This window comes from Mus caroli, unplaced genomic scaffold (genome assembly GCF_978045245.1).
Source record: "Mus caroli unplaced genomic scaffold, Mus_caroli_1 scaffold_8, whole genome shotgun sequence".
Lineage (NCBI taxonomy): Eukaryota > Metazoa > Chordata > Mammalia > Rodentia > Muridae > Mus > Mus caroli.
Genome location: NW_028227263.1, coordinates 48,193,200 through 48,219,592, shown reverse-complemented (window position 1 = coordinate 48,219,592; position 26,393 = coordinate 48,193,200). Strand labels below are relative to the sequence as shown.

The window sequence follows — 26,393 nt, the reverse complement described above, 5'->3', positions numbered from 1 at the left end:
TGTGTGTGTGAATGAAGTGCCTGTGGAGGCTAGAAGAGGGTATGGGGTCCCCTAGAGTTGGAGTTAAGAGTTAAGGTGGTTGTGAGGCACTGGGCATGCTGCTGGAAACAGATCTTGGTCTTCTGAAGGAGCAGGGTATGCTTTATGCTGCTGAGCCATCTCTCCACCCCCTTAATCTTCAATTCTAAAATTAATGCTGTAATGTTGTGCTTAACAGCTTCATTCTGTTGAGGTAATTCAGGCTTAAAGAAGAGACTTGTCTAAGATCACAGGGTAGCAAATGGATAACAAACATTTCAGATTTGAGTCTGTGCTGCCCCTCTACTGATCCACCTCTCCTGCTGTCTCTTACATCCATTTGATCTTCTCAAGACCTGCACTACCCTTCCCTTTACAACATACTTACCTTCACTTTTGGCCTGTACCTCAGGTAAAGTGTTCTTGTATATAAACTGAAAGAAAAGTGGGAAAACTTCTCAGACAAATCAACTCATAAACTATAAGTTCAGGATGTTTGTAGTTTAGAACCAAGCATGGCATTATAATGCCCCATATGGTTGGTATCATAATTCCATCTTTGAAAACTGCAACTATATGCATTCATTAAATAAAGGTGTGATAAACCCAGAGAGGTAACCGTTTGTTTGGTGTCTGTCATTAAAGTGAGCCACTCACTGCTGGAGGGGAGATTAGTTAGATCTGGAAAGCAGTGCAAACAGCAAACACTGCTCAATCTGTCCCTGAAAGTCACTAGGTTGTCTATAGCACACAACATATGTAATTTTATGTATACTACACTACTTAAATATATTTGAATAGTAACAAAATATTGTGACAACACATACAAAATGTACTTTTCTAGTATTTCAAATAAGAATGTAAAGGTCAAAAGAAACTACTAGCTAAATTTTTTGGGGGGTTTCTTTTTTTTAATTTTTAATATTTTTTATTACATATTTTCCTCAATTACATTTCCAATGCTATCCCAAAAGTCCCCCATAGCGCCCCCCACTTCCCTACCCACCCATTCCCATAAAATTTAATGTGGCAATGCTACACTTTCCCGTACCAAATCCGGAACTGCAGCAAATAGCAGTTTAGATGTTACCTGGACATTTGCTAGTGGTAAGACTTTAAACTTGTTGATTTTCTGTTATATTTATTCAACAAAAAAAATCTAAACAATTGCTTTTATCAGAAAGTTTGTTAGCACAATCTAGACTGACATTAATGCAAAAGAAAGCCTTTACTGAGCATGGTGGCATTTACCTATAATTCTAGTACTTAGTAGAGGAAAGCAGGGGGGCCTTGAGTTTGAGACCAACCTGGGATACTTAGTGAATTTTAGGCCATCATAATCTACAAAGTGGGAACATTACCACCTCATGGGTATAATACTGGGAGTCTCCAGAGAACCTCTCAGTTCATGGACTGACAACAAAGCTAAGTGTGGCTAGCTGAGACTCTTGGTACACAAAGAAGCCACAAAAGTGAAGACAGTTCTAGTGAACCTTGGACACTTGTCCAATGTAGGCTCCTCATCAGCATAAACCACAGCACAGATGAGTGTCTACAAGTAAAAGTAGGCACCCTGACCTTGGCTCTATTAGAGACTCTTTCCAAATTTTGAGAACACAGAAAGAAGCAGTTCCAAGACTTACTCTGTTTCTCCTTCCTGTTCTTTCTGCCTCTGCACCCCCTTTTTCTTTTTACTTCGTTTTTAGTAGTATTTCCACTTTATTACATATTTTTTTTAAAGCAGACTCCCTATCCCCCTTTTCTTGTTATTTTAAGGAAGGGTCATATGTAGTTCAGGCTGGCCTGCAATTCATTATGTAGATGAGGATGACTTTGAACTTCTGATCATCTGCTTCTGTCTTTTGCGTGCTACCCTGCCCATTTGGGGGGAGGTGAGGGGGAGTTTGCTCCAGACAGGGTTTCTCTGTGTAGCCCTGGCTGTCCTGGAACTCACTCTGTAGACCACGCTGGCCTCAAACTCAGAAACCCACCTGCCTCTGCCTCCCAAGTGCTGGGATTAAAGGCGTGCGCCACCACTGCCCGGCCTACCATGCCCATTTTATGTGGACTGGGGATGGATGGAGCCCAAGGCTCTGTGCGTGCTAAGCCAGTGTCCACCAGCTGAGCTACATTCCTAGAGCCTTTTCTTTTTTGCCTCTGTATTTCCCTTTTCTCTCTTTCTACTTTTGCTTTACCTTATTTTTAAAAAACTTTCATATTTTTATTTTAAAATCTCCCTTCTTACATGTATCTAATTTTGTTTTCAGACTTTGAATAATAGGAACTCTCTTGCTGCTGCTGTTTTGAGACAGGTTATCATATGAACGATGCTGCTCTCAAACTCACTATGTACAGCTAAGAATGCCTTCTGAACTCTCAAACTCCTGATCACCCTGCCCCCAGTTCCCAAGGACTGGGACTACAGACATGCCAGTGTGCTCAGCTTGTTTTTTCTTTTTCTGATCTCTAACCTTTCCCATTTTTTAAAAAATTAAAACAAATGTACTGGGGGTATTATGTATGTTTATCTGTGTGTGTCATATGTGTGCAGAAGTCAGAAGAGGGTTTCAGGTCTTTTAGAGCTAGGATTACAGGCAGGTGTGAGCTGCCCAATGTGGGTAGGTTTTGAGAACCAAATTCCAGTCATTCGACAGAGCAGCAAGTGCTCTTCACTGCTGGGCCATCTTTCTAGGCTGTCTTGACTTTTTTTTCTTTCCTCTCATAACAGTCTTCTTTACTCTTCTTTTCTCTGTTCTTTTATTTAACCTTGACTCTCCTTGATTTCTTCTCCCTTTTGGTTTCCTTCCTTTATTTCACTCAGCATTATTTTTGTATTAATCTTAAGCAATTTTTAATTTTTATTAATTCTCTGAGAATTTTATACAATGTAATTTGAACATCCCCACTCTATTCTTTGCAATTTTTTAACTTTACAGCACACTATATTAGTTTTGCCATTTTCCGTTTTATGGTCAGTGATATAGAATTGGGTTTTAATCAATATTAACTATATTTATAGATATTTTGGCTTAATATTGTTGTAATTAAAGCAGTCTATTTTCTCTGCTGAAAGTGCTACTAGTGGACAGAGTCCTCAAGAGCAAGCTGACCAATCAGATCCCAGAATAAAACTAGAAGAAAGCTTGTTGTGGTGTCACACATCTTTAATTCCAGCATAAGGATCACTGAATTTGAGGTTAGCCAGCCTACATGGTGAGTTCCAGGCCAGCGAGTGCTCCATAATAAGAAGCTGTCTCAACAACAACCCCCCACAAAAAATGCCAAATGAAACAAAAATCAATGACAAAGCAAACTGGAAAGATATCCAAAATAACAGTTTGTCAAATCACAACACAGAAACTCAAGAAACATGAAAAATCAAGACAATGTGAGTCTTCCAAAAGATAATTTCCTATCCATTAAACTTAAAGACAATGAATAAATAAAATTCTGGATAATTTGTCTTAAAATTGTTATACAATCTTAGTGATGAAACTGCATTAGGGCCTTTAAAACTGAAAGCACTGACTCTTCATTCTGCAAAGATCCAATGATACTCTAAAGCTGAATAAAAACCTGACACTCTGCCCTCATTTTGTAAAACCTGTGTCCTTTGTTACTTTAAATCTTTGGATCATATTTTTGTTCAGATAATCATGCAGACATGCTGAGTATTTAAGGAATATTCATTTAAAGCTGGTAATGCCATGCCACACATGGCTGAAGGAATTAAGAGAAAATAAGTTATTGTCAAAATTTTTTTTATTATTATATGTAAGTACACTGTAGCTGTCTTCAGACACTCCAGAAAAGGGTGTCAGATCTCGTTATGGATAGTTGTGAGCCATCATACGGTTGCTGGGATTTAAACTCATGACCTTTGGAAGAACAGTCAGTGCTCTTACCTGCTGAGCCATCTCACCAGCCCTATTGTCAAGATTTTATATGACCAATGGCCATAGTTTTCACAATATCCAGTTCTAGATAATCAGATAGGTACTTAGAAGTTTTCAGTCACTTGCCTTAAATCCAGACGCTTAACTAAGTACATCTGTCCTGAAGTGGAAACTTCTGGTTTGGTTGGAAAGTCAGTTATGTCAGATGATGTTTTGCTAGGGCACATAGGTAAAAGGATGTCTTGCTAAAGCGGACATGTGAAAGAATGTTTTTCTGAAGCAGGCACAGGTGAAAGGATGTTTTGCTACAGAGGACACATGAAAAGATGCATGATGAAGGACTGTAAATATGACCCACAGACAGTGCGAGAGGAGCATTGAGCACCTCACTATTCTTCACTAACAAGCATGTATTGGTTCATCTTACATAGCATCGTTGAGCTCAGCTTGTGGTAATAACATCATTAAGAGAAACTAGCCCAAGAACTGCTTGTGAGGTTCTGACAGCTTCTGTGGCTCGCCTCAGGCAAGTTAGTAATCCTTGCAGTTTCTCCAGGACTAGACAGCAGCTGCTGGTTCGTGTGTGGTGTCTGCCTGCTTAGAGGGCTAGACTGAAGCTGCTGAGTTGTATTTGGTGTTTGCTAGGGGACTGAACTCTGAGAAAGAAGATCAAGCTTGCCTCCAAAGAACTATAGCTAAAGAGGTCCACTTCCCCCATATCCTAATAACTTTTCTCTTCCACTACCTCTGCTGGGTGGTGGGCAAGAGAAGAAGTTGAATGCTTATTAAAGTAGGTTGCAAAAAATTTATGCCAATACTGTCCTTTCTGAGTTTCTTTTCCCTCCATCATTCTCTCTTGTATCCTAGGAACAACAGTTCTGACCAATAGGCCTTATCTATAAACAACTTGTAATGATTTGAAACTAGACCCCCCACTGTCAGCTCTACATGGCCATTGAAAATTAATGATCAATAAGATAAAGACTGCTTACCTCTGCATGTTTCTTGATTCTGTTCCCACTTTTGTTCCTCCCAATTAAAACCAGAAACTCTTTAATACCTCAAAGATAGAACTGAAGCCACTGGGTCCTGTGGCACTTCCTGCTATAGCTCTACAGAATATAGTCTATAGTGTCTTTACAAAGATGCTCTATCATACCAGAGATTTCCAGTGTACATCCAGAGCACTCCACAAAACTAAGGCACTCTCCTAAATCATCATAATACAGACCATCTAAACAGGTGATTAACACACATCCAAGCATCCCTGGTTTCCATTTTAACTGTCTCAAGGATTTCCTTTTCTCTGCACTAGGTTCTTACCCAGGCATAAGACATAGCAACAGGCTATACCTTAATAAGTTTGTTTGCCCTAGCTACAAGAATTCCTCAATTTTGTTTCTCATGCACTTGCTGGTCTTCTGGTTTTCATTTTGTAGAATGACCTTCAACCTTCATCAACTGTCCCTCAAGATAGAACAGACCCAAGCCATGAATTTTGGTTAAAAATTTTTTTCTTCTTTTCTTCTTCTTCTTCTTCTTCTTCTTCTTCTTCTTCTTCTTCTTCTTCTTCTTCTTCTTCTTCTTCTTCTTCTTCTTCTTCTTCTTTTCTCTCTCTCTCTCTCTCTCTCTCTTTCTCTCGACAGGGTTTTTCAGTGTAGCCCTGTTCTGGCTGTTGTGGAACTCACTCTGTATACCACACTGGCCTCAGACTCAGAAATCTACATGCCTTTGCATCTCAAGTGCTGGAATTAAATACATTACTACTTCCTGACTTCTTTTTTTCTATAAATATTTTAGTTTGTTTCCAAAAAGAATCTAAAGCTAAATGTGCCATTGGTGTGTACATGGTGATCTCTTGATGTACACACTCATTCACTAAACAACATATATACTGGGTGCTGACTATGTGCCGGGTGACATTCTGCACATCTGAAAAGTGGCAATAAATAGGTAGTCCCTGCTCTGGATGAACTTACCCCAGAGCTAGGGAGGAAAACAAGTAGCTGCAAACATTAACTAGTCACAAACACTTCGAAGGAGTTGGAGAGACAGCTCAGCAGCTACGAACACTGGTGAGTCATAATCATCTGTAGTTCCAGTTCCAAGGGATCTGATGCCCAGGCACACACATGGCACACAGAAATACATGCAGGTAAAACATATAAAATAAAACTAATTTTGTAAAAAAAAAATCAAACAAACAAACCAATGAATAAATGATTTGAAAAAAGATAAGGCCTGATAAAGAATGCTATGGACGTATGACTGAGTGGGTGACCAGTGAGAATTTATATCCATTTTTTGCTGTACATGTCTAATCCTAAATAGTCTCCTTAAAGAGAACAAAAGGGGCAAAGTGATAACCAACTTATTTCTGGAGAAGGGTACTCCTACTCCAAGAAGGTCCAGATTGAAAACTCTAAGATCATACACCATCATACCCTCCTGCCACTCATCAAGAGAATAACTTGGGTGTAACTGGGTCTTTTGGATACTAGTTAGTTGTGAGCCATCCACTTTCAGAATATGAATGATAAAATCCCCAACTATCAGCTGCTCCATGACTCCATACACACGACATAAATGTGAGAAAGGGTTTCTTATGGTCACCTAGTGGGAAAGGCAACAACGGACTATAAATCTGATTCTGTCTCCAACATTTTATATTTACACCTTCCTACTTGAAGTGTAAAGTCAAAAAAAAACAAAATTCTTCCAATATTAGGTTAAAAAGCCTTTATTTCCTACCTGAAAAGGATGTGAAGATAAGAACCCAGGCCAGTTAGAATATGCCACCATGCATGAAACTGTGTTGTAACGCCTAGGACGGGGGGCACTCTCTTTCGAAAGTTCCTGTGTGGAGAAGAGGAAACCACAATGCTACAATGAAGATATGCTCGTGCTGACATTACATTTTGAAATATTTTATAATATGGCATTTATTTAATTTCCTTATATTTATTGTATTGTCTTCTAAAAGTATATTGTGGAACAAACTATTTCCAGGAATTTTATGAAAAAATGACTCAAATTAATATAAGTAACAATTTATTGACATCTTGCTAATTTTAATGAATATTAATTAATTAAAGGTTTTTGTTCTAGGTAACCACTAATCCATAGAAATTGTTTTTTAGGTAATACTTATTCATACTCTGGGACAACTATTTTCTGGATCACACTTTGAGAAACACTAGTCCAGTTAGCTATCTGCTCAGGAAAGAATACATATGTATTTCCTATCATCTCAGTACACTACTATACAGTCTATGAATTTTTATTTTTATTTTTTTGGGTTTTTTTTGTTGCTTTTTTGTTTTGTTTTGTTTTGTTTTTCGAGACAGGGTTTCTCCGTATAGCCCTGCTAGCTGTCCTTGAACTCACTTTGTAGACCAGGCTGGCCTCGAACTCAGAAATCCGCCTGCCTCTGCCTCCCAAGTGCTGGGATTAAAGGCATGCGCCACCACTGCCCTGCTGAATTTTTATAATATATACAGTTTCATATTTAAGTGCTTCTTTGAGGAAGCAGTCATTTGCAAAGCTAAATATGGCAGAAACTTGATAAAAATTCTTGATTAATTTAGTTTCCCAAGTTACACTTAGTAGTTCAGATGTATCTCAAATTCTTTTGATTAAATAAGTATATATCATACTAATATTTATTAGAGAAGAATACTGATGTGGTATGCCAACCCGAGGCCCATCTGTAGGTTAGTGGATCAGACCCGGGGATGACTATCCACTCAGTATAAGTAAAGGCTTCACTCTCCTACTCATTATGTTGGATATATCTAATTCAGAAGCATGTGTCTTGATCTTAGTCTTTTACTTTCTTCTTTCTACCCCACACCTAGGGTTTCCTAAAGTCAGGCTACGTTCAAGTCCTGAGCCTCCTGCCTACAGTACAGGGATTATGGTCATGCACTACCATACCCAGCTACATCTTAGTGTTTAAGCACGGAATGGATTTACTTGTCTACACTTACTTACACAACTGATTTTTACTACACAGTTTAGTTACCTACACTTAAAGTTTCACAATTTATATGAAAGTTTTTAATACAGGATATTATAGAGAATTTCAAACATATGCAAAGGCATGCGAAGTAAGAGCCATATGTGGTGGTATATATTTGTACTCTCAGCACTTGGGAGATGGAGGCAGAAGGATAAGGAATTCAAGATAATTCTTAGTTACTTAGTGATCTCAAGACCAACCTTGTCTATGTGGACCCTGTCTCAAAAACACAAAACAAAAACAAAAACACCCTCCTCAAAAGTAAATAAAAAAATAATACATCTTTTACCAAACATCAATAATTAATAAATTAAGCAAAATTCGTGTCATCTGAACCTTTGTCTATGCCTCTCTCCCACATTATATTGAGGAAAATTCTAGGTATCATATTTTATCATTAGATATTTTAGTATATGTCACTAGAAAATTTTCTTTTAACAATAGCTAGAATATTACTTTCACATCTAAAATATTAGTAATAGCCTTTTAGTATAAAATAGTTAATTATTAATTGAGTTCAATATTTCTGTTTATGCTTTCACAGTGAATCAAGATCAAAAAAGAATAATAACACTGTAACCAGTGGCTTTCCTACACTCATTTGTTAACACTGTAACCAGTGGCATCCCTACACCCCCTGATTAACATGGTAAAGCAATGGCTTCTCTACACTCTTTGGTTTTGTTTTTTGGTGGTGGCGGCGATCGAACCCAGGCTCTCATAAATACTAGACAAGCACTCAACCATCTGAGCTATATCCTTAGCTCCCATAATACATCTCTTAAGTCTCTTAATCTTAGGTTATACCACTTTCTTTCTCCCCTCTTGTGATTTATTTGAGGTAGAGACCAGGTCATTCAACTTCTAAGTTTCCAAATAGTCCAAACACATTTCTTCAAAAGTTTTACATGCATTTTAAATGCCAGTTACAAATCATTCTTGTTTACTTGAAGCAAACTAAGTAGTTTGTTTGTTTGTTTTTAGGACAGGGTTTCTCTGTGTGATCTCCTTGGTTGTCTAGGAACTCACTTTGTAGACCAAGTTGTCCTTGAACTCACGGAGATCTGCCTGCCTATATCTCCCAAGTGCTGGGATTAAAGGTATATGCCACCATGCCAGCTTTATTAGGTAGTTTTCAAAGATATAGTAAATCTGTGATTAACTGTATAGTTTTGTAATGCACACATACAAAATAATCCAAGATTATAAAATATTCTGAGGCCAAACTTTCAGGCAATTTAAATAGGCATTCCCAGAGTTTAATGTTACTGTGTTATATACAGTGTCAACATTCATAAAATTTCATTTTAGGAAATTGTTGTTTCTACATGCCTACTAAAGTTTCTGCTTAATATAATGGTTCCAAATTTATTTTCAAGGAATGAAAACGTATCTTACCTCAGTGAATCACAAAAGATGTTATCTATATTCCACAATAAAAACCCCAATAAAAAGACAGTCAAGGATGTATAACCTAGTCCTCTAAGCCATGGATAAACCCTGTGGAGAAAAGAAAAGCAACATGACAAACCTTCAAGTCATATCATGATAAGAGGTGAGCGCTGGAAGTCATCATTTTTTTTATGAGCAAGAAGAGTGCTCAGGAGACTGAGAGCAAACCATCTATTAATTAACACCTTTGACAATCATGTGTTACACACTTTAAAAAGATTTTTTGAAGTGTGTCTTGCTAGGTTGTTCCTCAGGTTGGTCTCAAATATCAGGGCTCCCACAATCCTCTTGCCTCAACCTCCTAAGGAGCTGGGACTATAGCAGTTTACCACTGTGCCCATACATTTGCTGAACGTTTATCTATTTAAAGGTACTGAGAGAAAATGGTCCATCAGGGATGTTAAGTACATGAAGGAGATAATCCAATATACTTGCCCAAAAAATTTTCAGTGGCATGGAAGAGATAGGGGGAATATGGGTTTAGAGTTAACATAGGTTGAATCACATTTTCTACCAGGTACTGAACTAACTCTTTCCAACTCTCTCCATCTCTCTCCATCTCTCTCCCTCTCTCCCTCCCTCCCTCCCCCTCTCTCTCTCTCTCTCTCTCTCTCTCTCTCTCACACACACACACACACACACACACACACACACATAAATCACAGAACATACTAAGTTCTTTATGTGTCAGGCATAGTCCTAAGCCTTTCAGTGGGAAGCAGTTAGCAAGAAAGCTCTGCTCTCAGGAAACTTATAGTATGGTTAGGATCGGAAATGAAAACACTATTAGTTATAAATGTTTTGAAGAAAAGTAAAGGAATAAATAATTGGAGGTAATAAAAGAGATGTTGGGTGGGAAATCCCTCTGTCAAGTCTGTAAATACACCTATGAGGCAGGTATTCTTTTTACTTCACTGCTAAGTAAGTTGAAGGGTGGTGAATTGCTTAAAATATAGTAATAGTGGCCTAATCACTTTTTATAGCTTTAATAAAGTCGACTTATTTATTTGGGTTTTTGAGACAGGGTCTTGCCTTGGCTGGCCTGCAACTAAGCTGATCAGGCTGACTTTGAATTTTTAACTATCCTCCTGACTCTGCCTCCAATGTACTGGGATTATAAGCATATACTGCCATACCTGGTTTAGGACACACATATTTATAAAGTACTTCTAGGGTCTAGAGAGAAGGTTCAATGTTAAGAGCCCACACTGAGTTTGGTTCCCAGTACACTTGTTAGGCAGCTCACAACTGCCTGTGATTCCAACATCAGAGGTTCCACTCTTTCTTGTGGCCTCTGAAGATACTGTCACTTACTTGCTCCTACTCAACACACAGACATACCCACATAAACACAATTAAGAATAAATTTCAAAAAATGTACATATGCATCCAGGCTTAGTGGCTCACATCTCTAATCTCAGATTTGGGAGACTGAGTCAGAAAGATGCCGTGGTGGGAGGCCACCCTGGACTATGGACAGAGAACCTGTTTCAAGACAGAAACAGATGAGCAGAAGGTGCAAGCAACTACTACTGTACTTTCCCCCAAATTAGTAAGGGACATTGTAATTATCTATCTAGATATCTTCCTCAATATGGTATTTATTGTTGTAATAATTCTTTATAAATTTTGGTGTGCACAGGGCCCCCAATGGAGGAGCTAGAGAAATTACCCAAGGAGCTAAAGGGTTCTGCAACCCTATAGGTGGATCAACATTATGAACTAACCAGTACCCCGGAGCTCTTGTCTCTAGCTGCATATGTATCAAAAGATGGCCTAGTCGGCCATCACTGGAAAGAGAGGCCCATTGGACTTGCAAACTTTATATGCCCCAGTACAGGGGAACGCCAGCACCAAAAAGGGGGAGTGGGTGGGTAGGGGAGTGGGGGGGGTGGGTATGGGGGACTTTTGGGATAGCATTGGAAATGTAAATGAGGAAAATACCTAATAAAAAATTTAAAAAATAAATAAAAATAAATTTTGGTGTGAGTTCTCTGTTGCATATATATTTTGGAGATATTCTCTCCAAGTCTGTGACTTGCCTTTTGTTTTTTGAACACAGTCTCTAAGAACCAAGTTTGTACTTTTTTTCAAGCCAAGTTCTTGCTATGATTGCCTAGGATGGCCTTGAGCTATAGGCCAACCTGGTCTATGTGGACCTTGTCTCAAAAACAAAACAAAAGAAAACAACCCCAAAAACAATGCTCCTTACTAATTTGGGGAAAAGTACATAAAAATACAATAAAATATCACTGCACTAGTGAGATATAACTGAAATGAAAGGGGACTGACACAGCAGGTGTGCACGAATTCAGAATAACTGGAACCACTTGTACAAGGCTGGTAGAAATGTAAATTAGTACCACCACTTACCCCCAATGTCTGAGGGATTGCCCAGTGGTAGCAAACTTGTCTATCATGTTAGGGTCCCTAGTTTCATTCCAGGACCAAGAAAGAAAGAACAGAAGGATAGAGATGAGAAAGGAAGAAAAGGGGATATGCAGTCCAGCTGGCCTACAACTCTCTTTATATTTTCTTTTTATTGTTTTGTTTTCAAGACAGGGTTTTCTTTGTGTAGCCCTGACTTTGTGTAGTCCTAGAACTGGCTCTGTAGACTAGGCTGTCTTTGTACTCAGTGGGATCCACCTGCCTCTGCTTCCCAAGTACTGGGAGCACCTGGAACTCTCTATCTGGACCAGGCTGGCCTGCTTCCCCAGTGCTGTGACTAAAGGTACACAACACTATGCCCAGCAAATTTCACAGTTTTTACCAAAAGCCTGAAAATATTTTGATCATGATTATATTTAACCTGCAGACAAATTTAGATAAACTGACACCTTAACGATACTGACTTTTCTAACCAGTAAGGCAGTATATTTCTCAATTTATTTAGTTCCTTTAGTCTCAGCAAAAAACTGTTGCTTTCAATGCATAATCTGGCACATGCTGGAACACTGTCCAAGAATGGAGTCGGGTGAAAAGAATTCTGAGACTTGTGAGAAAACTCCAAGAAAACAATACAAGAGTCTTATGACCTCAGTTTCTTCAAAAACACATTGTTCTTGGAATGTGTTTTAGTGCCCCTCCCAGGAGTAGCAAATAGGAATGAGTTCCTTTAAAATTATTTATTACAGATGGCTATTATTTGTTTATATGTCTCGATGGAAAAACACGTTTTTGCAGTGTGGCTTGTACTTTGATTTTACTCTTAACCGTCACAGTATAAATTGCCTGATCCTCTGAATAAAGTTGGCTACTGTATGAGACGTAGTCAGCCTCATTTATCGGCTCCATTCTCCCCTTGTCCCATCATCTCTAGAGCAGTAAACGCGCACATATTTGTTACTTCTACTTTAACCATTTCATGATGTTGTAAATTGTACATCAAAATTTTTCACTTTCCATTCATTCCCATTAACATATAGAAATGACTTCCTACCCACCTCAGGCTAGAAAGATGACTCAGTGGTTAAGAGAACCTGGTGTTCTTCCAGATGACCCAAGTTTGTTTCCCAGCACTCATAACCAGTGGCTAAAAAGCACCTTCAGCTCTAGCTCCAGGGGAATCTAAATACCTTCTCTGGCATCCAAGGGCACCTACACTACTATGCACATACACACATGTACACATACATAAAAATAAAGTCAATCTTAAAAATATGAATTTTCTTTGGAATCCTGACTAGACACCTATAATTGATAAATTTCACTCACTTCTACTAGTTTTTTTTACTAGTCTTTTGGGTACATGTTTGTGGTTTTGCTTGTTTGGTATTTGGTACATACTTGTATTATCTTCAAACACCATGTTAGACAGGACTTCCATCAGCATAATTCTGAGTAAAATGACAATCGTATAATAATCTTATTTTATTCTAGATACTACAAGACTTTGAAAAAACACACACTTTAGGTATTTTATATGCCACAGAATTTATAGCCAAGAAAATTCCTTCTTACTACTCATTAGTAAGGTCTTTTGTTTTTAGATTGTGAATATGTGCTGAATTTTATAGAATACTTATTGTAAATCTACAGGTATACAGTTTTTGAATCTTTTATTTTTAAAATATGGTAAAGAATAACACCAGGTTTTCAAAAGATTTTATTGTTTTAGTGTAAACATCTGCACATAAATAGTGATTTATTTTTGTTTTATCTATGTTTTGAGTTTTTTGAGGCAGGGGCAGCCATGTAGCTAAGGGTAGCCCGGGAACTCTCAGTGGATGGTGATCTCTAATTCCAGATCCTCCTGTCTCTGTGCTACAATCACAGGTATATGCTACCATCCCTGGCTTAATGGTAATTGTCTAAACTTACCATGGCAAATCTTCAGTTCTCAGAGGAAGGACAAAGCAAAATTCTTCAGTAGGGTGAAATGAATGTCTTTGGTTATCCAGGTAGCAGGGCGCGAAGGAGAGAGCAAGAACTTCATCAGCACATGGTCCATTCATGCTCAGTACAGACAAGATTCTGGAGATACACTACCCATCCAGCACAGGACATGGGAATAAAATACATAGAGTTCTCAAAATATCTGTGTCTGGTGTGATTAGCCTTCATTCTACATTGGTTGCCTTCATGGTGTAAAGCTCTTATCTAAGAAGTTATTTCTCTTCTCCTTCCCTAGAGAATGCCTTCACCTCTCTCCTGGGTTAGTCCCTGTCTGGAATTCCATACCTTCTTCCTTTTCATATTGTTCTCTTTTTGGTGAAACAAATTTTCTAATACAAGGGTGTTCCTGACCAACAATTTATTGAATTTAAACTTCTTTTGAAAACTTTAATATAGGAAAACATTTCTCCATATTTTGTTGCTAGTATAGTTAACTATAGAATTCTAGGTTGGAAATCTTTCTTTAGAAATTCAATGGCACTGGTCTACTGTCTTCAAGCTTCTCATGGGGCTTTTGGAAATTTAAAAACTTGCTGATTTCTAGTCATGTCTCCCAATTATTTCCCAGACTCCTTGTTCCTGCTATTGCCTGATACTTAAAAACACTCTGTCATGCAAGGTGAGGTTCTTGGCTTAGGATGTGGCTTTCTAGGTCAATATAATAAATTTATAGAAATCTATTTACTTTTCTGTTTTGAAGATTTTACTGAATCTTTTCCTTGTGGCTTTGTGCATTTAAAATAAAGTTTTTGTTGTAGTCTTAAAGCTAGATGGAAGCAAAACAGATGGCTGATACTTTCAAAATACTATGCTCTTTGGTATTTCTATCATTCATTTCTCTTCAGGTTTACTCTATCTGATTTAGAATTTGTTGTTTTGAGACACAGTTTCATGCAGCCCAGGCTGGCCTTGAACTTGTTATATAGCCAAGGATGACACTGGACTTCTGCTGCACCTCTCAAGTACAGGGGTTATAGGCAAGTGCTAACACATCTGGCCTTTGCTTTCTAATTCTTAAAGTTGTAAGCTCAGTTCATTATTTAACTGTTCCTCACCCCACTTTGAGCTGAGATCTTACTATGTAGCCTTGACTGGTCTTGAACTCATAGATCCTCCTGCTTCTGCCTCCTAAGAACTGGGATTGAAGGCATATGCTACCATGCCTGGTTTCCCTTCTTTTTGTTTTTGAGAGTGGGTACTGTTAGGTAGCCCAAAGATGGTTTCAAACTTGTGGTCTTCCTGCCTCAGGAAGTTTATGCCTACTGAGAGCATAGGGCTGTACAACCTTTGCCGTTAGAGAAGGATTTTAGTACTTTTCTATTTCATCTCAAGAGAGAGTCTGATCAGTTCCTTTAATACATGCCTTTCATTGTGGAAGTAAGTAACCATTACACACTGAAATAGATTTGATCAAGGGTACCATTTCCCAAAAAACTTCCTATGTCATGTACTAGAGTTGAGGAAATTACAGAGACCAGATCTTGTTTCCTGACTCATTTCTTTCTCCACTCTATTTCCTGTCTTTTCTACATTTTGTTGAGGGGAAGGAAGGCAGTTCTTGAAAATCACTTAAATTTCTATCTTCAAAATTGCACAGTAAAGTGGATATTTCAGAAAGATGAGCCGTGAGTACTCTTTTGTAAAGTGTCTGCACATTACTGGGATCTGCGTATACTGCATTTGGTAGTGTAGTAGTTGGGACAAGTGTAAACAACTAACAGCACCCTGAGTCTGCCACAAGGGCCGGTTGCAAACAGCCAGGCCCCTGTTGGCATGATGGTGCCTGAAGGGCACATTTCTTCATAAATTCTCAAAGAAGTCGTCTTAGTTAGGGTTGCTGTGAAGAGACACCATAACCAAGGCAACTCTTATGAAGGACAGCATTTAGTTGGGGCTGGCTTACAGTTTCAGGGCTATAGCCCATTATCATCATGCCAGGAAGCATCCAGACAGACATGGGGCTAGAGGAGCTGAGAGTTCTACACCTTGATCCAAAGGCAGCCAGGAAGAGACTGTCTTCTGCAGGCAGCCAGAAGGGGACTGGAACTCGACACTGGGCATAGCTTGAACATAGAGACCTCAATGCCAACCTAAACAGTGACACACTTCCTCCAACAAGGCCATTCCTTCTAACACTGCCACTCCCCACGGACCAAGCATTCAAACTCATGAGTCTATGAGGGCCAAACCTATTCAAACTACTACAGGAGGTGTGTGTGTGTGTGTGTGTGTGTGTGTGTGTGATATACATTCTAAAACTTCAGACTAAAGGACAATTTACCATCTTCTTTTACTAGAGGGCATTGTTTTTTCTTGGCCTAATCTTTCTGGATCTATTACATGCAGAATGGTGATGGGAAAACAGTTCCAATTATCTGGTTTTTAAAAATTATTTTACATGTATTTATTTTGTGTGTAAATGTACACAAGTGTGCATATGCATGAAGGCCATGTTATATATGTGGAGGTCAGAGGCCAAGTCACAGGATTTTGTTCCCTCCTTTACCGTGTGGGTCCTGGGATTGAATTCAGGTCATCAGATTTGGCAGCAAGTACCTTTATTCACTGAGCAATCTTCGGGCCCTAAACTAAAATCTTTGATTTTCTGTTTATTCTGAGGAGATTGAAACTAAAGATGTTAGTGTGCTGGCATCTTCTAGTCGCTTCAAGCTAACTATCATATAAGTGCTCATTTATCTCCACAGTTTCTTTGGATTTGATGCTTTGAAGTTCTTCTTATGTCTTTTTAAGCTAGCTAGTATTTGAAGTTTATTGTATTTAATTCAGAATTTCTAGGTGTTTTATTACAGAGGAATTTTAAGATTTCAGTCACAATTTAAAACAAAAGTTTGAAATTTTCTATTTGATATTAAGAACCTTTATACAGGAGCATGTTCTCGGGTTCTAGGGATTATCAAGTTAGCTCACAATGAGCCAGGCTGTGGTGGTGCATGTCTTTAGTCCCAGCACTCAAACATCTCTGAGTTCAAAGCCAGCCTGATCTACAAAGTGAGTTCCAGTACAGCCAGGGGTACACAGAGAAACCCTGTCTTGAAAACAACAGCAACCTTACAATATAGTTAGGGTCAAATAAAGAGAAAATGGACAATCACTAAACAGAGATACAAGAAAGAAGGTATGGCAAGTCAGATAAAAGATAATTTTATTTCATAAAGACTGCCAATAGTAAATACTTTAAAATCTTTTTATTATGAGAGGGCAGCTATCTGTGTATCTGTGTGTGTTTTGTTGGCATGTTGCTTTTGAGGGCTGGTTCTTTCCTTTTAAATGTTAAAATTAAGATTTGACATGTGGGTCCTGGGATTAAACACAGACCATCAGGCCTGGAGGGAAGTGCCTTTGCCTACTGAGCCATCTCACTGGCCCATTTAAAAAGATATTTGTATTTCTCAGCACACCTATATCCTATCAGACTGCAGTTAAGCTGATAAATGTGTTTTATGTTTCTTTACATCTCCCTAAAGTGCTTATATTAAAAACAGAATCAAGAGGGGATTGTGCTTCTGAAAAGATGGAGTAAACTGATTTTTTTCCCTATTCTTTCCACTAAATTCCAGAAAATTCTGTGTTATATATAATACTAAACAGACATTAGAAGACTTTGAAAGATGGAGCAAAGGGAGTAGGGGCCCCAAGACCTGAAAAATGATAGTTGTAAGTTCCCTGTGTTTTTAAAAAAATATTATTTTAATTGACAAATTATATAACACAAATTATGATTAATATACTTACAGGATATATGCTTATGTTCTATCCATACAATGTGGAATGATTAAATCAAGCTAATTATCTATTATCTTACTTGTCATTTTTCTGTAGTATCACATTTGAAATTTATTCACTTAGCTATTTTGAAATGCACATTACTCAGCATAGTAAACTCTTGTGCAATAGATCTTGAAAACTTATTCCTCCTGTCTGATACTCTGTACCCTTCCACCAACATTTCCTCATTGCCTCCCTGCCCCACAGCAGCCTCTGATAACTACCATGCACACTAAGAAAAGTTCAGCATTTTCACTTACATGTAAGAGAGACTGTGTGGTATACTTAACATTCTTTTTCCCCCCTTTTTCCTTTTTAAAAACTGACTTTTAAAATTACATTATTTTTTAGTGTGATGTGTATGCATAGGTATAACGGGACCCACATGAAAGGAGTAATTCTTCCCTGCCACCACTAAGGCCCCAGAGATGGAAGGAACTCAAACTGTCAGTACTGGCCGAATGTACCTTTTATCTACTAAGCTACTTCACCGGGTCCAGTAGTCTTTATGTAAACCTGGCTTACTTCACTTAGCACAGTGCTCTTCAGGTTCATCTACCACATATATTCCTTTTTTTCATGGTTTTTGGAGACAGGCTTTCTCTGTATAGCCCTGGCTGTCCTGGAACTCGTTCTATAGACCAGGCTGCCTCAAACTCAGAGGTCTGCCTGCCTCTGTCTCCTGAGTGCTGAGACTAAAGGTGTGTGTGCCACCACTGCCTGGTATGCATTTTTTTGGGCTAGTGGACCTGGAGTTGGAATGGAACAAGCCAGTAACTGAAGTCTGGGTACAGACAGAAAAGGTCCCAACAAGACCCACTTTCTCCAGCAATGAACTATAAAAAAGGCCAGCCTAGCAAGACAGAAAACGTAAACTAATAATCATCTGCTATAGTTAGACATATATCACACACACACACACACACACACACACACACACACACACACACACACACACACATGTAGTTCCTTCCCCAGGCCTAGCAAATGGAGAACCAAAACTTCCATCCACGAAGTAAAGGCAGAAGTATCACAAGTTCAGGGCTAGCCTGGGCAATACCAGCAAGACTGTCTTATCCCAAACAACAAAAACAGAAAATACATTTTTCTTTTTTTGCGTGTTTTTAAAAGAAAACATACTACAATTGAGGCAAAAATCTCAATGTTACCTGATGTAGTTCTAAATGTATGTAGAGGAAATGTTTTAGATAATTGTATTTTAAATGGAGCAAGATAAAGGTACTTTACATGTTGAATTATTTTCTTCTCCACTCCCAAGATACATAGAATTATTTAGTGCTTCAGGATGTGACTACTAACGAGGATCACTGCTGATATTTCACTCATTTGATATTTCAAATGAGGTTATATAGGAACAGGTCCATTTTATTTCAAGAAAGCTGGTGTCCTTGCAAGAATATGGCCATATGAAGACACAGGGAAAATACCATATGACAGCGAAGGCAGAAACTTCAAAGTAAGTAAGATCAGAACTGCCAGCAAACCAGCAGAAGATAGGAAGAGCGGAATGGAAGGAAGCCACCTGCATTTGTACTTAGAGCCTCTATACCACTCAGCTTTTAGCACTCTGGTAGACAACCCCAGAAAACTAACACAGCAAAAAAAGGAGGTTAGGTTTCTATACTGCACTAGAAACTGCCAACACTAACTAGCCATTAGCGGGCTGTAAATGTACACAGACAGCAAACAGAATACACAGCATAAGCACTATAGATACGCTGGAATGGAACTCTTAAAACATGCCCAGGCTGGGTGTGTAGCACATGCCTTTAATCCCAGCACTTAGGAGACAGTGGCAGGTAGATCTCTATTAGTCTGAGACTAGCCTGGTGTACATATTGATCCAGGACAGCCAGGGTTATATAGTAAAAACCCATCTCAAAACAAACAAATAACAAAAAGGAAAACTAAAAATGACATGAAAATTATGAATTTTTGCTTACTAACAAGATTCTAAAAATAATATCAAAGACAAATTCAGATTGTGGAAAATATTGTAAACTACATACTTAACCAAAAAATTAAAATCTTAAAACTTTTAAAAGCAAGAAAATATCATTGTTAATTCTTGTAAATACAAGAAAAAATGAGCAAAGACATAGTTCCCTAAAGAGACAATAGTAATGGCAAAAGAAAGAACATACGAAGATGCATTCAATATCATTAACCATTAGGAATATGCAAATTAAAGTATAAAATATAGCATGTACTTTTTTAATAGTTGGAATAAAAATTGTTAGTGAGGCTGGGTATGGTGGCACATGCCTTTAATCCCAGCACTCGGGAGGCAGAGGCAGGCGAATTTCTGAGTTCGAGGCCAGCCTGGTCTACAAAGTGAGTTCCAGGACAGCCAGGGCTACACAGAGAAACCCTTTCTCAGAAAAAAAAAAAGAAAAAGAAAAAGAAAAGAAAAAAGAAAAAAATTGCTAGTGAGGATGCAGAGAAACAAAATCACTCATATATTACAGGCAAAAATGGTAGAGCCACTCTGAAAACATTCTGCAGTTATAAGAAAAGGTAAACATACAATCACCATACATCTCAGCAATTCCACTCTGAGACTTTATTCCAGAAAAAAGGAAACATGTGTTTTCATAAAAACCTCCACATATATGTTCACAGTGGCTTTATGACAGCCCCAATCTGGAAGTTACTCAGCTGTGATACATCTATAGCATACTACTATAGAACACTACTCAGCAAGAGAAAAGCCTACACTAGTATCCAGAGGTTCAAAAAACAATCTCTAAGGTTATATTCTGTATGATTTTATTCATAAAACTTTAGATGCCAAAATTATAAAAGTAGAAGGCCAGCAGTTGCTCAGGACTAAGGACAGGAGTGGAACTGGGGGCAGGGAATAGATAAAGGAGCCACACAGGGTCCTTCTGCTGATGTTTGTATTCCACTGTGTCTGTGCCAACTCCCTTGTGATACTCTACTACACAGACATTTCTACACTACCTCAAAATAAAAGGTTTCTTTTAAGAACCAAAATGGGAAACCACCCAGATCATACCACTTACTGAGCTGAGCACCCACTGTACGGCTAGGACCTAATTAAAGTACTCTCATGAATATTATCTAATTTTCATAAATTCTATTAGAGACTATGTATAGCTCTTACATGATCTTGGGAGAAGGCAAGGCAGATGGAGCTGGCCATGTGCCTGTTAGGTGCAGTCCCTGCTGCTGAGACAGTTTCCTAGTCTGTAAAACGTTAGATGACACTACAGCCTTCTTTGAGAGGTGTTACTTAACCTAGCCAAGCAAGTCAGAGAAAGAAACATTTGTTTTTATTCCTTGAATTTTAATTTTTTAAAGAATATATTTTATGTATATGGATCCTCTAAATTCATGCATGCCTACATGCCAGAAGAAGGCATCAGATCCCAATATAGATGGTTGTGAGCCACCATGTGATTGTTAGGAATTTAACTCAGGACCTCTGGAAGTGCAGCCAGTGCTTTTAACTGTTGCTGAGCCATTTCTCCAACACAACGAAAACATTTTTTTTTAATGTAGTACTTTTCAAAGCCTTTAACATCCTAGTCAATGTTATACATATTAAAGCAGATGTCTCATATATATTTTCTTCAAATTTCTTTATTTAGAACTCTTGCTTTTTTTTCTCTTAAAGATTTATTATTTATTTTTACATGTAAGTACACTGTAGCTGTCTTCAGACACACCAGGAGATGGCGTCAGATGTCATTGCGGATGGTTGTGAGCTACCATGTGGTTGCTGGGACCTAAACTCAGGACCTTTGGAAGAGCAGTCAGTGCTCTTAACGTCTGAGCCATCTCTCCAGCCCAGAACTCTTGCTTTTATATGATGCACATTAATAAGTCACCTGAATAACAAGTCTTCCATACATCATAAATAAATTCTGGGTTATAGCTTTCTATCTTATTCTGCTGCAGGAAGGTTTTATTTTATTCCAATTTAGAATATAGACTTACTGTTGCAAGCCTGAGTATATTTTTATCAGAATGTTGATGGCAAACCCAAACTACTTACCATGTAACAATATAAATAGAACGAAGTACTAATGTAAAGACCAACATTCCATACATGACCTGAATAGGATTGAAAAAGAAAGTAGTCAGTACAGCTCTTCCTCCCTTCTTCCCTCCCTCCCTTCTCATCCATCCATCCATTCCATCCATTGTCTATCCACCCATCCATCCATCCATCTATCCTGTGGTGACAAGGATTGAACCACAGCTTCATATACACTAGGGAAGTATCCTGCCACCAAGCTAATATATCCATACCTCCCATTTCTTTTTCCTTTTTTCTTTTATTTTACACAACGGCTTACTATGTAGACTAGACTGGCCTGGGACTCTGGATCCTCCTGCCTTAGTCTTGAAAGTGCTGTATGTTACCATGTCCAGTTTAAAGTCAGTTTTTAAAAAGAAAAGGGGGACAGATGCACAAACTTGTATTTCCACTACTCAGGAGGCTGAGGCAGGAGGATCATTAGTTTTAGGGTAGCCTGGCCTATATTGCTAGACCCTATCTCAAAGTCAACCAACACACAGCACTGATCTTTTTCATAATAAATAAGATTCCAAAGTAACTGGGCATCAGAGTATCATATAATAATATAGGCTATGAAATTTTTTTAAAAGATTTTTTCCTAGCTTTGCCATTAGCCAGATGAGAAAAAGCAGACAAATCAATGTCCTTCCAAACCCTCAGTTATTTATAAAGAAAGATATTTTAGCATGATACTGGTTAGATCAAACTATATAATATGCAAGTGTACATATTTATATATAATGTGGCATATAACATCAAAATTACTAGTTATCTTTTTTCCAAATGTTTCCCTACATTCCTAATTAATAATAAAGGTCTGGAGTGATGGCTCAGAGCATTTGTTGCTCTTCCAGAGGACCTGGGTTCAATTCTTAGCACCTCCTTAGCAGTTTACAACTATCTTTAATTCAAGTTCCAATGGATCCAACTCTAGCACACAAACATACATGAAGGCAAAATTCCAATGCACATTAAAAAAAAGAATGTGAGATGCATAGTTAATAATAAAATATATAAAGAAACATAATAGAAAAAGTTAACCCAAACTATGCAGATTCTTGTTTTTCATATTGTTTACACTATGTGCTTTAACAAAAATCTGAGGGTCAAGGGCAAAAAAATAAGTCTCCATATACATTTGGGAATCAATCTTAAGCAGACATCTACTCTGCCAGGCAAATTAAATAACAGGTCTCCTTGAGACAGCAGATGGTCTTTCTCTGAGATATCAATTACTGATTTGTCAATTTGCTGCTAAAATGGCTTCACTGGCTCCTTAGGTATGCTTTTTTTTTTTTTTTAATCTACTCTTACATATGCTTTTCTTTTTGTTCCTTTGCTTTAAGATATTCTGGTGTTTATCTATTTAATGTGGCAGCTATGTAATTAGGGTATAACATTATTTGAAAGACCATCAAATTAAATCAGTGAATTTGGGGTCTCATTGGGAGATTTCTGGATCACCTTGGACTTAATAGTCAAGCAGAATTGTTATCAGTACTTTCCCTCCTCATGAAACTGAAGCTGGCTAGCTTTGCTGCTTATTAACCCTTTCCTTTTAGTTTTATATCACGATTCATCTCTAAAGTCAAATACCCTTTAGTAGCTTTCCATCATTTATCATGGGCAGGAATTTACATGTCATTTGATATCTTAACATATAGTTTTAAAATGTTCATTTATTTTTATGAACATGAATGATTTGCCTGTAAGAACGTGTATTATGTGCATGCCTGGTACCCCCAGAGCTAGCAGAGCTAGAAGAGGGCATCAGATTGCCTGGTCCTGGAGTCACAGATGGTTCTGTGCTGTCATGTGGGTGCTGAGAACTGCACCCCAGTTCTCTGTAAGTATATCAAGTGTTCTTAATCACTGAGCTATCTATCTCTCTAGCCCTATGTAGGATAATATCAAGTTGTACTATAAAATTTAACGAATGTAACTATTAAGTTGCATTCTTATATTGTTTTCATATACTTATAATACCTTTTCTTGTTTTCAACATTTTACAAGGCTTTAAATGTACTGTTATTGGGTGTGTTCGTATTTGAGAAATATGTGTGACTATGGATTAATGTATGCAGAAATGTCCTTCCATCATGGGACCTAAGGACTGAATTCAGTATAAGGCTTGCATGGCAAGGGTTTTTAACCTGCTGAGCCATTTTGCTGTCCCATTTTTCACTATCTTTATAAATTAAGAAATTAAAAGCTTAAAAACAAGAAGAAACATCTGTATGGCTTATCCAGTGTCAAGAGATCAAGATTCTAAATTTTCCAGTCAGTGTTTCTTTAGATAAGTTTGCTTTCCCCTTCTTTTTCAAATAATGGATAGTTGTGTCAAAGATCAGACAACTCATTTACTGTTGTTTGTTGTTTTCTTCGTGGTGCCAGGGATTAAACCCAAGGCCTTCTGACTGCTAGGCAGATATTCTACCACTGAACGCTCACTCCAGCCCCACTAACCATTTATCTTAAAATAAACAATCAGATTCAGCAAAAGCTACCTTCAGAAGAATGAAAACAGGCTAGATGTGGTAGCGCACATTGTAATCCCTACACATGGAAGGCTGAGGCAGAAGTGGCTCAAGTTTGAAGATAACTTGAGCTATATAGTAAGACATTCTCTATAAAGACCAAACACTAAGAAAAAAAGAGTGACAACATATGTCACAGTGTGGAATGATATCTACTTAGTATAGTGGTCACCCAGAGTCTGCAATCATTTAGTATTTTGCTACAATATCTCTCTCTGTGTCTCTCCTTACCACCTAATAACTTATCTATAACTTAACATTCAGATGCATGTTTCCCCTTAAAGAAAGATATTCTATTTGATATCCAAAGTATAAACACAGAGACTATAATATTGGTGGCATGATAATAAATGGCCTAATTCAAAACTTACAGTTGTCTTAATATTTGTAATAGGCAACCCCAAAAGACAAAAAAGTGGGGCAAGGTTGTTGGTGCCTTTAACCCCAGCACTCAGGGAGGCACTATGTAGACACCAGCCTGGTCTACATAGTGAGTTCCAGGCCAGCTAGAGCAGCATAGTAAGACCCCATCTAACACAAAACAAAACCACTACACAGGGCATGAAGGTTACATTTAGTCATCACACCTCGCAATTGTGCTGGTTGGGTTTTTTTCAACTTGACACAAGCTGGGGGTCATGTGGGAAGAGAGAACATTAACTGAAAAAATGCCTGCAAGATTGGCCTATAGGCAAATCTGGAGGGCATTTTCTTGATTAAAGATTGATGTGGGGAGGGCCCAGCCCACTGTGGGTAGTGCCAGCCTTGGGTAAGTTGTCCTGAGTTACTATTAAAAAGCAAACTGAGATTTTCTGTAATAGTCTCCATCTGTTGCAAAGAGAAGGTGATCTGTTAATAGTTGTGAAGATTACACTCACTTGTGGGTAAGGACAGATGTTTACAGATTGTTGTTAGGGATTATGCTAGTGTAGTAAAATAGTGGTTGTAGATTCTCCTCCAATAACCACAAGCAAATGCAGAGAGGTAGAGCCCAGTCCCAATACATACATCTACAGAACAGTTCCCACACTTAAGGCTCAAGGAATATTTCAGAAGAGGGGATGGAAAGATTGTAAGAGCCAGAATTGGGGCGTCTGCTGTGTCCCTCCTAGTAGTATCAGAAGCTACACCCATTAAGTCTCACCAACCTGACTGTCCAAATATAAGCTGAACAAGAATAACACCGGTGGATCAACATGCCAAACTGGATAAAGAAAAGCCTTTGATGCCTCAACCCTACACAAAGAACTACAGGCAACTGAGGAAAGCTGGAAATAGGAGAGATGGCCCTCCCAAGGGAAGAACACACCAACTGGTTGTCCAGTACCCAGTACCCTGAAAACATATAGATAGGTAGCAGTATGTGGAACAAGCAGGTTATATTTAAGAATATATTTGTATACACAAATGCATATATACATGCAATAACAATTAGTTTAAAGAATAGAGGCTGTGAATTTGAAGGAGGAGTATATGACAGGGTTTGGATAGAGGAAAGGGGAGGGTAATTAAATTATAACCTCTTTAAAAAAAAAAAAAAAAAAAAAAAAGCAAGTTGAACAATCCATGAGGAGCCAGCCAGTAAATCTTACAGTCTCAGCTTGAGTTCCTACTTCCAAATTCCTGCCTGAGATCCTGCTTTGACTTCTGTATGTGATGGACGGTAAGCTGTAAGATGAAATAAAACCTATCCCTTTCAAGTTAATTTTGGTCACAGTGTTTATTGCAGCAATAGAAGGCAAGCTGGAATACTCTCTGAAGTCCTCTTAGTCCAGACTAGTTCCTCAGTCTTTCCTGTGCTTGATGAATTTAGCTTTTGTGGCCCACAGAATCTTGTTACATAACTGTAAAAGTAACTTTTATTCTCCTGTTGTAATGTTGCTAATTGTAATTGTTGTCTGGGAGGCTTACTGCCATCTGCTATCCTAGGTCTAGTCCTGAAAGTGTCTGGCCTCCATATAATCTAATCTAGGCCTAAAATGTTTTCAGCCTCTCAGACTTGCTGCCAAGTAAGCTCACTCTTTCTTGTTCTTTCTGAACTCTAGCTGGCTGGTTCAACTCAACTATTCTAGCCTCAAATTCCTCTCCCAGCTTACTTATTCAATCTGGCTTTTCTCAAGGCCTCTGAATTCCTTTGCATGGCCTTAATAATTTAACTAGCAATCTTTTCTAATCTTCTGGCTCCTTCTCATTCTTTTGCTCATTCTGTCTTTACCTGT

The 26,393-nt window shown here is 38.2% G+C and overlaps 1 protein-coding gene across 3 annotated transcripts in view; it reads right to left on the bottom strand.

The window, feature by feature from the left end:
- Acer3 (alkaline ceramidase 3) overlaps positions 1 to 26,393 on the bottom strand; it is an 80,294-nt gene that overhangs the window by 3,461 nt on the left and 50,440 nt on the right. For all 3 annotated transcript variants that reach the window (XM_021167164.3, XM_029479541.2, XM_029479540.2), the window contains 4 exons: positions 21,611 to 21,669; positions 9,334 to 9,435; positions 6,666 to 6,770; positions 407 to 452 (listed from right to left, as the gene is read on the bottom strand). In XM_021167164.3, coding sequence (XP_021022823.1) covers positions 407 to 452; positions 6,666 to 6,770; positions 9,334 to 9,435; positions 21,611 to 21,669 — 312 coding nt within the window. The remainder of the gene's footprint in view (positions 1 to 406; positions 453 to 6,665; positions 6,771 to 9,333; positions 9,436 to 21,610; positions 21,670 to 26,393) is intronic.